This window comes from Misgurnus anguillicaudatus, chromosome 22 (genome assembly GCF_027580225.2).
Source record: "Misgurnus anguillicaudatus chromosome 22, ASM2758022v2, whole genome shotgun sequence".
In the NCBI taxonomy this organism is placed as follows: domain Eukaryota; kingdom Metazoa; phylum Chordata; class Actinopteri; order Cypriniformes; family Cobitidae; genus Misgurnus; species Misgurnus anguillicaudatus.
In genome coordinates, this window is record NC_073358.2 from 33,328,936 (window position 1) to 33,342,875 (window position 13,940).

The 13,940-nt window shown below is 37.2% G+C and overlaps 1 protein-coding gene across 5 annotated transcripts; it reads right to left on the reverse strand.

The window, feature by feature from the left end:
* Positions 1-248: 248 nt before the first annotated feature.
* On the reverse strand, positions 249-10,162 carry nherf4b (NHERF family PDZ scaffold protein 4b). Of its 5 annotated transcripts, XM_073860710.1 has the most exons (12): positions 10,064-10,100; positions 7,707-7,740; positions 7,398-7,459; positions 7,102-7,313; positions 6,357-6,561; positions 3,239-3,375; positions 2,628-2,832; positions 2,426-2,539; positions 2,343-2,389; positions 2,046-2,255; positions 1,471-1,695; positions 249-1,359 (listed from the first exon to the last, which is right to left on the reverse strand). In XM_073860710.1, the coding sequence occupies exons 1-12, from the start codon at positions 10,083-10,085 to the stop codon at positions 1,312-1,314; spliced, it is 1,521 nt and encodes a 506-aa protein (XP_073716811.1). In that variant the 5' UTR covers positions 10,086-10,100; the 3' UTR covers positions 249-1,311. The 5 variants fall into 5 exon arrangements, with proteins under 5 accessions (XP_073716811.1, XP_073716810.1, XP_073716808.1 ...); XM_073860709.1 differs by having other exon boundaries at positions 2,343-2,539; positions 3,239-3,366; XM_073860707.1 differs by having other exon boundaries at positions 251-1,359; positions 2,343-2,539.
* Positions 10,163-13,940: the final 3,778 nt, after the last annotated feature.

A 13,940-nucleotide genomic window follows, 5' to 3' on the forward strand; every position in this document is an offset into this window, starting at 1 on the left:
CTATATACTATAAGCAAAAAAAATCATGTCTGTGTTTTATGAGCAGATAGATATATTCTAGATGTACTATATTATTGTACAATTTTGTAATTCATTATTGTGTATCAGATAATTAGACTAATCTGATCTTAAATAATAATCTGTGCAAAATATATGTAATAATAATTTTAATTAAAACAAAATCATCATGTGTGTCAGTCTTTAATAATATGTCATATGTAAGACATGTATTTACCAGACATTATATTATCAGACAAAAACAACTTTTAAATACGTTGAAATTTATTATTTCATTTATTTAAAAATATTTGACCCTCATTTTAAAAAGACATTTCATATGGAATCAAAATGAAAGCACAAATGGCAATTAAATAAGACACAATATGGCAAAACCTATGATGAAAAATGAAAAAACAGAACTGTCAGCAAACATTTTGTAATATTATAACAATTTTTAGTGATTAAGGATTCAGATATAAATTGATAATGTTATATTGCCCATGCACCTGGACTTATCTATTTCCAGAAACAACTTCATAGCCTAACACAGTGGTTTTCAAACTGGGGGCCGCGAGATGGTGCCAGGGGGGCCCCAGTTTTATGACATTTTATAAAATACATTCATTTATCATGAATTCTGTGAAATTAAACCTAAAAAATTAAACCTTTTTGTCATAAATTTTCTTTGGGGGGGCCGCGAAGGAATGCACCATACACAAAGGGGGCCGCACACTGAAAAAGTTTGAGAACCGTTGGCCTAACACAGTCGTTTTCAAACTGGGGGCCGCGAGATGGTGCCAGGGGAGCCCCAGTTTTATGACATTTTATAAAATACATTCATTTATCATGAATTCTGTGTAATTAAACCTAAAAAATAATAAGCCAACCAACCAACAGCACTACTAGATATAATTTTATATGTTTTGTTTAATTAAAATACTACATTTTAAAACTGTTTTTGTTGTAAATTTTCTTTTGGGGGGCCGCGAAAAAATGCACTGTACACAAGGGGGGCCGCACGCTGAAGAAGTTTGGGAACCACTGGCCTAACACATCAGTTCAAACTTCTTCTTTACAGCATTAATTATGCATTAAATATGTCAAAGGAATAATGCCCGAGAGCTAGACAATTTTATACAGATGTATACCAGAGTTTCAAGTCAAATTGGTGTAGATGTTGTCTTGTTCCAACTAACAAAACTCTTATTTCATAATTCTCAAAAAGCCAAAATCAATGACTTTATCAGGGCAGTTTTTAGCTGACCCATACAGTGTATATGCAGGTGGATTAAGCCTTGTCATCAGACATCATCAGTCATCTGTTGGTGGTTCAGCAGCACTGAAGGCATTTTTCTCCACCTGTAACAATTGGTAAATTAACTAATATGAATTTAATGCATTTAATCAGTAAGTTTGCTCTTAGGTCTCAAACACTTTTGATTCGTGTGATTGATAGATGTCATTGCATACCACAGGGGTTGTTGCTACATTTTTTGCTGTGATTGGCTTCCCATTTGTCTTAAGCCACTCATAACCTCTCCGATCGACTACTAATAAGGAAAGAGATCTTCCTTCTCGCTTCACTTGTAAGATCACATCCTCCACAGACTCATTCTCCACATTCTGTCCATTCACCTCCACCACCACATCACCTTGCAGGAGACCAGAACTCCCTCCTGGGCCTCCTGCTGTCACCTAAACACCATGAAATAACACCATCATAACAATAAAGCAATGGTTGTTCATGATTTATATTGAAATGTATTTAATAAATATAATATGAAAGCTTTATTATCCTATTGATATACAGAGATAATCTTGATCTTGATATCATAATTTTTAGTCAAGCAATGTTTTGTTGCCAAGCAAGATATTTTTCTCCATGGCTGATTACCCACGAGTATACTTCAGAGAAGAATACTTACAGAATAGTGCTATTTAGTCCAGAACAAAGCTTAAATTGTAACATGGAAACCAGCCTGAATCCTATCGGAGGTCAGTATCGTCTAAAGACGGATTTTGTCAATGAAAGGACTTTATTGTACCTGGCTGATAAATGTGCCAGGTTTCTGTTGGATGCAGCCCAAATTGAAGCCAAAGCCCAGTGAACCCCTCTGCAGCTCACAGAGTCTAATGTCAGGATTGATCTGCACATCCTTCTGGGGCTCAACAGGGGGAGTCAATGGGCTCTCCGTTTTCTCTTCAGGTCTATGGGATGGGACATCCAAACAGAATAGCAACGGAGAGAGGCCCAACTGAGAAAAAACATATTTACTTTTTACAGACACATCTTTTATACTCATAAAGTGTTATCCCTGTCCTCTATTATTCAGTTAATTCACCTTAGTGTAGAACTCTTTACCCTGAGGGGGCATGGTTGTGAGAGTGACCTGGTGTCCACTCTGTTTGATTTTGCTGACAACGTCCTCATGACTTAGTGAGTCTGTAGGCTCCCCATTCACTTCTAGGAGCAGCTCACCTTCTTTAACACCTCCCAGTTCAGCAGGGCTCCCTTTATCCACCTCGCCCAGCCTGTGGGCTATGTAAACCAAACATAAAATATATTCTTGTGATTGAGTTCTGAAAGAATGTTGGAGTGGATGTCATAATCAGTTTGTGCCTCTCACCAGTGTATCCAGCCTTATTTATCTCCTGTTTAAGAAGGATGCCATACCCCTCAGGCCCCAAAACCAGATGTAGTCTGCGGGGCCGGTAAGGCATGCTCTCAGCATCAGCCATGGCTGGCAGAATGGGCATTTTTCTGCGAGCATAACTTTTTTCACTCTCACTGTCAATCACCAGCACTGTCACATGATCCTTGCTCTTTTTCACCTGGAAATAGAATCACTCGAGATTACAGTTCACCAATTCATTTCTATCTATTTATATTTTGTGCACTTATCAATACATCTCTTTTCCCATTACACAGGTGTATATAGCATCTTCTGTACAATCATTTTCTTAGCCTATATTTTTTATATATTCTCACATCCACCATTCTTACTTCTTTCATTCTTAGCTATGTGTCTTGTTGTTGTATTTGAATGTCTGCTATGGAAGCTTAATGTATCAAAGAAATTTCTTGTGTAAAAGCAGATGTTTTTACTTTAATGCACATTCTTACAATGTTTAACATTTTTATATTATAGAACAATTGCTTTCTTATCAAAGCTTTTGTTGGTGGTTATTTAAATGTGAAACTTTGTATCCTAAAGTAAGTCATTATAACTTTGTTTACCATTTTGCTGATGGCAGAATGTGTGAGTTCCGAGGCCATGGCACCATTGATCCAAACCAGCCGCTCATCCTTTTTTACCCCTGCCTTTTCTGCAGCACCACCTTTTACTGGACTCATCATGAATTTGCCTTTCTCACCTACAGCACAAACAAACACTTAATTTATCAGTCTCATGCAATCACATGGGATTTAAAGTCAAAAACAGCTTAAATGCAAAGACAACACACTCTGAAAAAAGGTACAAACATTGTCATTGGGACAGTGCCTTTAAAAATGTCCTTACCTTTTAGGCAGAAAAGTGTACGTTTTGAAAAAGTACCATCCCTGTGGAAACTATTGTACTGTCTTGTACCGTTTTTCTGAGAGTGTATTAAAGGGACACCCCACTTTTTTTGAAATTATGCTAATTTTCCAGCTCTCCTAGAGTTAAACATTTGATTTTAACTGTTTTGGAATCCATTCAGCTGATCTTTGGGTCTGGCGGTACCACTTTTAGCGTAGCTTAGCATAATCCATTGAATCTGATTAGACCATTAGCATTGCACTAAAAATAACCAAAGAGTTTGGATATTTTTCCTATTTAAAACTTGACTCTTCTGTAGTTACATCGTGTACTAAGAAAAATTAAAAAAATTAAAAGTTGCGATTTTCTAGGCAGATATGGGTAGGAACTATACTCTCATTCTGGTGTAATAATCAAGGACTTTGCTGCTGTAACATGGCTGCAGCAGGCGTAGTGATACGCACTGCCCGAAAATAGTCCCCTGCCATTAAAAGTTACTAAGAGGACTATTTTTGGCTGGTGCGTAATATCCCTAGGCCTGCTGCCCATGGGTGCGGGAAGTGGGGGTGCTGCAGGTGCACCTTTGTTACTGTTCCAATACATTTTGTATGTCATCATGTTTGGGCTGTGTGATGAAGAGAGAATGATTAGTTTAGTAATTTTAAAGCAACACCAAAGAGTTTTTTTTACCTTAAAATAACGCTTCCAAAAAAGTTTCAGTGGTTCATCCACTCAAAACAGGGTGAACGGCACTTTCACATTCGCTTTGCAGCCCTCTATCGGCCAAAACCGCACTAAAGAAGTTTCCAACCGTCGGGTAGTGGTCCTGTAGTTCGAGTGAAAACTACAAAAACTTGCTTTACGGCAGACCTACAATACAATCAGAGCCAGCTATGCTGCAGTATTTACGACAGTGGTAATGAACAATTACGCTTTTAACCTGTAGGGGGAGCAAAGAGCAATAAGTCTTTAGTGTTGCTTTAAAATGATTTAATTTATTTCAGTGTGTATTAGCCAATCAGATTTGTTTTGACAACGTGAATGCGATTCAGCCCATAAGCTGCGTATACGTATAAGCATAACACACAAGCATGCACATGCACACTCACAGCCACATAGAACGAATTACTAGGCTATCTGTAGCCTATCTATCAGCTTCGCAATGTCTCAGAAGAGAATTTTAGATTTTTTTCAATAACACAGCCCAAAAGTCCCAAGGACGACTACCGTTATTTGTCCAAATGACTCACATATCAGAAAAAGGTAATCTTTTCAAAAACTATTTAAAAATATAGCCAAATTGTTTTGCGGTGTTTAACGCACATGTAAATGTAAAAGAACATTTAAAGTAAACATTTAAAGTAAAAAAGATTGAAGTAAATTATTAAAACGACATGAAAGGAACTACATTGTAAAGCCTCGATGTACAATAAGGAACATGCGCATATTTAAAAAATTAATATAAATTATTCCCATGCATCGATTTTAATGTTAAACATCTATAAATCCAAATTAATACATATGGAATATATTCCAGCAATTTAGGATATGATGTTTGAATTTTAAAGTCTAAAAAGATCTTATTTTTACACCGCCGTGCCGGAGGCATGGCAAACTGAAACAAAACTTAAGACAAAAATATTACATTTACGTTTAAAAAATATAATTAAATGAAACCCGTGAATTGAAAGGTCCACTAATCGCCTTAACTCGAGTGTTGTCAATAAAGTTTCCATGTTAAAATTTATCAATATTAAAAACTTAAGCAAAGGAAAACAAAGACGGCGTAGGCTACTGGCACGAGTGAGAATGTATAACTGGTTCCATACCTCCGACTTTCCTCCAAACTTGCTTAAAGTTAATTCTACTGTTAATTCTTTACATCTTCAAACTCTATGTTGCACTTAAGCTACACCATACAGAATAGCAGACCCGTGCGTGATGGGTGCCAGAGGAGACTCCGCACATGACTCGCGTTGCATTTTGTAACTTTTACAAATCATTTTGTAGTTTGTGTGACTTTTGGACACATTTGTTACTTTGGCCTAAATGTAGTCTATATATTATATTTCTGATAATATGGCATAGTTTTCTCCCCACCCAATGAGGCTAATAAAGTAATGATTAAAAATTATGCTTAATCAACGGTCCGGCCCGGCCAGAGGATAGTAGCAGAAAATAACGACCCTGGCAGAGAATCTAAACTCTACTATGTTGCAATATGCTATATAGTTTGTATGTATTCACCGTCAGCTCAGCTGTACATTATGGATGGGAGTTGCGAGTGAGTTTTTAAAAGAAAACATAAGTAGAGTGGTCTGCAGAATAAAAAGCTTGTGAACAACTTTAGAATTCTATAACTATACCCCCCCCCCGCGCCCCGCCGCATCCGCACCCCCTACCAAAAATATCTTCCCGCGCCTCTGCTGCTGCCTGCAGGTTATTTTTAGCGCAAGGCTAATGGTCTAATCAGATTCAATGGATTGTGCTAAGCTATGCTAAAAGTGGTATAGCGTCATATCAGCTGAATGGTTTCCAAAACTGTAAAAATCAAATGTTTAACTCTAGGGGAGCTGAAAAATTTTCATATTTTCAAAAAAGTGGAGTGTCCCTTTAACTACGTAATTTATTGGTTGAGCCGCTGGAAAATATCAATATTGTGTCTCTGTGGCACTATCAAAACATATCTCTATTTGTTTGGGCCTAGCAGCCAGCTGAACATAACATTGGTTCATGAGTTTGGGGCAGGACTATATCTATTTGTCTGAGGATGCCATTTACCTGTTAAAAAGATTTACATAAAAGGTTGAAGATGGTAATGTATGAATGATATACCCTCTATGGGGAGTATGTTGAGGCCCAGGCCAGATGCAGCACCCCTTGTGATGTGACAGAGACGAGGAGGTCTCCATCCTTCCCCACGGTTCACTATAGCCAGTTCCTTTAGATCACGACCCTTGGACACAGCCTGATCATAAACCTGACCATCCAACACCATGAGGCAAACATGTGAACCATTCACCTGGATCTTACGGGCCACCTGAGAACCAGATAAAAACATGATAACAGAACAAGTGTGTTGCAAAACTTGCTATATGTGACTCTGCCTATGAAAAAAGTCATTTTTTACATTTACATGTCACTGGGGCAGTAGCCTTTAAAAAGGTCCTAATATCTACAACTTAAGTACAGATATACATTTGGTACCACTTTTCTTGAGGTACTAACATGCACTTTTTGGCACCAATATGTATCTCTACTAATATAAACTCTTTAGGTGCAAAATGTGTACTTTTTAAAAGGGTGCATCACCAGTTACAGCTAAGGACAATTTTTGACGTTTTTTTCTTACAGTGTATATAATGTAAAGGTTTGATATCTTCTTTATCTTTGATAAATCAAATATTGACTAAAGGCTGAAATCAACGTGACATCAATGAGTGAAATCCAACTTTGATGCACCTATTCTCATAGATGCCTGGATTTCATAGACAGGGTTACATATTTCACAACAAGTAGGACCTATGCGTTTCATAATGCAAAATGATTTCCAAACAAGTCACAGGTCATGAAGAATCACCTCTTTGTGTCCCAAGTTGTCTACAAACATCTCATTGACTTCAAGCAGACGGTCCCCATCCTTGAGCCCGCTCCTCTTTCCCACACCCTGTGACTCTAACTGTCTGATAATGTGACCCTGTTTTCCTTTTTCCACTTTCAATTGGAAGCCAAAGGTCTCTCCGTTCTCCCTCTTCAACACACAAACACGCAGTGAGAGATCTGATGCCGGCTCTGTTGGCAGAGATCATAGTTAAATGATGACACAATTTGTTTAAAACTTTTAAAAATGTGTTTTTAAAAAGAAATAACACTAACCTGTATCATCTGCAGTCATGGCTGGATTGTCAATTCCCAGTTTGGGATTAAAGCTGAACCTTCTCAGTGAACATGAAAACGTTTAAAGAATCATTACTGATATGTGCTGTACACAAACAGCCAATAAGATCCAGAGCATTGCAATAAAACTGATAATATGTCTTTTAGATTGTACAATACAACATCTTGCGTGCATGTGCGCTCTTATCAAATATAAAGCCACACAGTCTTGAGGTAAAAGTCTGCCTGTGTTGGCATCACATGAATGCAGGTCTGTGTAAATGGAAATATCATAAAAACATGACTTACTTTGTCAGTTCCATGCTTTCCTCCAGAACTGCAACTAAAGTAATGCGGGAGATAAATTAATATGACATTTTGGAGATTTCACAGTAAGTTTAACCACACCTAACATTCCTGGACAAAAAATCTCACCACAAATTCCAAGCACTGAGTCAAGAGCAGTAATTTTGCTTCAAAGGACAAAATTTGGCCTTGAGTCCACTTATCAGCTCATATGCTGTTTTTTCTCCTTTATAATTCAGATTTGGATCTCTGTAGTTGATATTTTCCAGGTATATTCCACAATAATGAGAACACATGATGATACTTACCAAAACTTAAAATAATGCTACAGTATATAGCCAATAGGCTTTGATCGAACACCTCAGTTAAATGTGGTTTGGATGTTTGCCTTGCACTACTGAGGCTTGTATCTATTGCCAATTTACATGCAATCAAAGCATTATATTATGCATGTCACTTTTTTATTCATTATTTTAAGCATGTCACAGAATTGCTTGTCATCATCTTTTCAGTGAATTCAGATCACATTGCCTGGTTTATAGCTTCAGCCGGTTTCATAATAATTTCATAAGCCACAGTTCAGTGATTGTTACAAATTTGAAATATCACAAATACGAAAAACATTACACAATGCAGCCTAGTTGACCTTTAACACACTAAAAATACGATAAATCATAGATGTAATTACCCTACAGATTTTCCCTATACAGTGATAAATCAACTAAAGCCAGTGGCCTTGGGTGGGAATTCACACACACATCCAACCATGACTGACTGCGATTTACAATTAATGTTGACTTTCCCATCAATAAAGACTGGGAAGAAAAACACGGATTAATACAATGTCAATGGGTATCACAGCGTGACCATAATACTCTGTAAGTGTCACATCTGTTGATACTTTGGGATGTATTAAAGGAAAACACCACCATTTTTAAATATTTTACTATGTTCTTACCTCAACTTAGACGTTTAATACATCCCTATCTTTTTTCAATGCGTGCACTTAATCTTTGTACAGCACGTTGTGAATATGTTAGCATTTAGCTTAGCCCCATGCATTCCTTAGGATCCAAACAGGGATCAATTTAGAAGAAATCAAACACTTCCACGTTTTCCCTATTTAAAGGTGCAGTGTGTAAATTTTTGTGGCATCTAGTTTTTGAGGTTGCGCATTGCAACCAACGGCTCAGTCCACTGCTCACCCCTCACTTTTGAAACGCATAGAGAAGCTACGTTAGCCGCCATGGGACAAACATGTCATCGTTGGAGATAACTTAGTAAAAATGCACTAAATGGCGACTTCCATGTAAGGGGACCCTCGATGTATGTAGATAAAAACATCTCATTCTTAGGTAATGAAAACATAACGTTTCAAAGGTCTTTATACACCCCTGATAATATAGTTTTGTATATTATTTTGCATTTCTGTCAAGAGATTCTTCTAAAAATTTCACACTGCATCTTTAAAGACTGTTACATGAGTCGTTACACGAGTAAGTATGGTGGCACAAAATAAAATGTGTAGATTTATTAAGCGGATAAAAAATGAGAACTATATTGTATCACGGAAGAGCACTTAGTTTGCAGCACCTCGACCCCGGTGCGCAGCAACATCATCACTCCTGACTACTCCCCCTTTTGCTCAAACTTCGGTCAATATCACTGCGCCAGAGGTCGAAGCGCCGCAAACCAAGCGCTCCTCCGCCACGCAATACAGCTCCCACTCGTCATCCGCTTAAACAATTCACTATAAAGTAAATCGCTACGCTTTCTTTTGTGCCACCATACTTGCTTGTGTAACTACTCGTGTAACAGTTTTAAATAGAGAAAACATGGAAGTGTTTGGTGGCTTCTAAATTCATTCCTGTTTGGATCCTAAGGAATGAATGGGGCCAGGCCAAATGCCAACACATTCAAGACACACTGTACAAAGATTAAGTGCATACATTGAAAAAGACTGGTATGTATTAATTTGTCTAAGTTGAAGTAAGAAAATAGTAAAATATTGAAAAAAGGTGGTGTTTTCCTTTAAACATTCATTATTATTCAGGAATTAAACCAATTGTCCATTAATCAAACAAAGTGACGAAAACAATGAAAGTAACCTCAAGCCTGTCCTGTGCTAACACAATGTTTTCTAATTAATAACCCATTAACCATAACATTTTTTGATGACATGCAAAACGTTCATTTTATCTCGTAAAGCACAAAATATGGTCTTAAAGTATGATGCATCTAGCACAAAATAGCAATGTAAATACAACACCAGCAAAATCCACAACGAACCAATGTAAATAAAATGCATGAATAAACAGAGATAAAAACTAAGTTTGAGCAAATAAGAAGAGAAAGTGAACCTGTGTTGTCTCTTGGTCTCATAGTGGCCCATGTCAGTGCGAACTGTGAGTTTAGGAACACATTGATATTACACACTGTTTCATTTTCTCATGTGTTCCTCATTCTAAGTCACTTTTAATGTTTAATCTGACTGTGTGCTCAAAGGAATGGAGCATGCTGTACTGTTAATCCTCATGTGAAACCCCAAAACATGCAGTCATTCTTACTGTAACATCTCATACCTACCAGTTGGTTGAGCTAGAGGTAAGAGCAATGATATGTAAGGAGAAATAACAAATTGTAAAAATATATCATATCATATATTAATTATACCAAACTTGTCTTAGAAGAGAAAGTTGCCAATCCTTTTTTTGTAAATATAAGTGCTTTAATAAGAAGTCCGAAATAAAGGTGGAATGAAGTGAGAATTACATATCCAAAACTATTCATATGTATTGTTTCTGAAGGACAAGGTGTTAAGCTGCTAATTGCATAACTGCCATGAAAAATAATGCCTCAGCTAGGATTTAAGTTATTATCTTCTGTGAGAAATTAATCAGGATTAGAAAAATAATGGGGAAAAAATGGAATCAAGGACAATTTAGAGGTCCATCTGTGAAAGGATAATATTAATGACAGTAATATCAGTATTAATTGAACTATAAAAACCAACAAAAAATTATAACACTGTGCATGACAACTTTTGTACAGTTTGCTGATTTAATTTAAAGGCGGGGTGCATGATCTCTGAAAGCCAATGATGAAATTTAAAATCACCTAAACAAACACGCCCCTACCCCAATAGAATCTGGACCTTCTTTTGATAGACCCGCCCCACACATACGCAACCCAGGCAACGATGTAGACACGCCCCTTACTGCTGATTGGCTACAAGTGTGTTTTGGTACTCGGCCTGACTCCCTTTTCCAACGTGTTTTTCAAAAATCATGCACCCTGCCTTTAATTCACCAAAATTTAAGTAGACTGTCCCATGGCATTGGCAATAAACTTCACAAACTAGCTGCTAAATAAAATTCTGTTTAAAAATTATTTAGCAAATATTGTGTAGACAGGGCTACTGCAGAAACAGAACCAACCAGAACGCATTAGGTTATATATAAATGCATTTATTATAATCGTTTGAACATGGTTTAGCACACATAACTTGCATTTCGGATGAGACAAACATAATAAATATGCAGAAATAAAAAGGGAAGCTAACTGCAATAAATCGAGTTCTCCGAGCACACGATTTACACAATCACTACGCAAGCCAAAACCTTGCAAAATATTTTCATACATAAAACTGAACCAGGATAATTCTTAATATTTCACAATCCATTTGGACTTTACCTGCTTATCTTTTTTCTAATCTGAGAGAGAATTATTGCAATATTTTTTAGTACAGCCATGCATATCTAAGAACGTATGAATGTCTGAAAGTAAATAAATACTAGATAATTTTATATGATTGCTAGTAGAGGTGTTTGAAATATGATCCTGGTGTCTCTCTCCATAACTTTCAGCTCCATGTACAGCAGCCCATAACATAGGATAATGATAATAAAAATAACCCAAAATTGTGATTTTACAACAGAGGATTGACAGACAACAACTGGAAATATACAGAATATTTTAAGGATAAGATAGGAAATATCACTCACTAGGCACAGAACATTACTATTGCTATTATAGGTATTATCCAACTCTCTGCATAATAGATTGCACATTCTGTCACACCTATGTACCATCAAAAAAAAAAAATCTTTTGTACATTTCCTTATTCTATCTCTCTCCAGTGACTCCAAAGGAAACAGAAAAAATAAAACGCTTTATCTAAAAGGCTCCAGGTTGGTTAGTATTACACAATACTGAACACCGAGTTGCTGACTGCTGCGTAGAAAATAATCTGCTCGCCTCTCATTGATTCCTCTCTAAAGCTCATAAAAATGGAGTCTGTGGTCCTAAAACATCTATGACCACGGGTCCTCACCTTGGATCTTATCTCTCACCTTGTTTTCCCTGGGTATATGGCATAAAAGCACAACTTATATCAGAGCAGCATTTTTTGATTGCAAAATGATCAAAAGATCATCTTTAAAGCTGTGTGCAATGTTTCAGACGACAGATTGTTCTAAAAAAGAGCAATCATATCTTACAGTACTACGAGCTAAACTTTCTAAATGCTACCATTTTATTTATCATATGGCAAATGATAGTCAACTTATAGTTAAAGGAATAGTCAATTTTTTAAAAAGAAAAATCAAGACAATTCACTCACCATCATGTCATCCAAAATGTTGATGTCTTTCTTTGTTCAGTCGAGAAGAAATCATGTTTTTTGAGGAAAACATTGCAGGATTTTTCTCATTTTAATGGACCCCAATGGACACCAACACCCAACACCTAACTCAACACGTAACAGTTATCTATAACGTAACTATAAATGATTCCAAACGAGGCACAAGGGTCCCATCCAGCGAAACGACTGTCATCCCCGACAAGAAAAACAAAAAATATGCACTTCCAAACCACAACCCCTCGTCTAGGTCCGGTCCAGCGCGGCCTAACGTAAATGGTGACGTAGGGAGGTCACATGTTACATATATAAAACGCACATTTGCGGACCATTGTAAACAATAAACTGACACAAAGACATTAATTAGTATCATTTTACATACAACAACGTCGAAACGGTCCTCTTTCAACACACTTGTAAACACTGGGGCGTAGTTTCGCGTTCGTCCTCTGTGACCTCTTGACGTCATGACGTATTGCGTGAGGTCACGTTGATGCTTTCAGGACCGGAGGAATATGAGAAGTTGTAGTTTAAAAGTGCATATCCCCCGTTTTTCCTGTCAAAAATGACAATCGCTTCGCCAGACAAGACCCCCATGCCCCGTTTCGGGATCGTCCAGAGTCCTTTGATAATCCGTTGAAAAAAACTGTTACGTGTTGAGTTAGATGTCAAGTGTTGGTGTCCATTAAAGTCCATTAAAATGAGAAAAATCATGCATTCCTCAAAAACACAATTTCCCCTCGACTGAACAAAGAAAGACACCAACACCCTGGACGACACGGTGGAGAGCAAACCATCTGGATTTTTCTTTTAAGAAAATTGACTAATCCTTTAAGCCCAATGTTGATGTTTGTCAAACAAAACTAAAATGCTGAAAACGAACCCTCTGCAGATTATTTTGCTCTTTTTGGATATGTTCTGGATACATGTGCAAAACTATTTCTCACACCATCTTGCTTTTTGATTTTAATTCCTCATGCATATTCCACACACTCAAAAATGCTGGGTTATTTTCAACCCAGCGCTGGGTATAAAAGGGATAAACCAAGCCGTTGTGTTAAATCAGTGGTTCTAAAACTGGGGGTGTGAGAGATGGTGCCAGGGGGCCCCCAGTTTTATGACATTTTATAAAACACGTTCATTTATCCTACACTGTAGTTACAGGCAAACAGCTGCCATTAATACTGTAATTTCTACAGGATGTTTTTTTAGAGTGTAAATTCTGGTTAAACAAACCTTAGAAAAATATTGCTACCAACCAACAGCACTGCATTGTACAATTTAATACATTTTGTTTACGTCCAATTCTAAGATTGAGATTTATGTCATGAATTTTTTGGAGGGGCGGACCACGAAGGGATGCATACTACAAAAGGAGTGGGAGGGGGTGTACGCCAAAAAGTACTACTGGGTTATATTAAAGGTGGGGTGCATGATTTCTGAAAAATACTTTTTGAAGAGGGATTTGGGCGAGTACCAAAACACACTTGTAGTCAATCAGCAGTAAGGGGCATGTCTACTAACCGACATCGTTGCCTGGGTTGCATATGTGTGGGGCGGGTCTATCAAAAAAGGTACAGATTCTTTTGGGGTAGGGG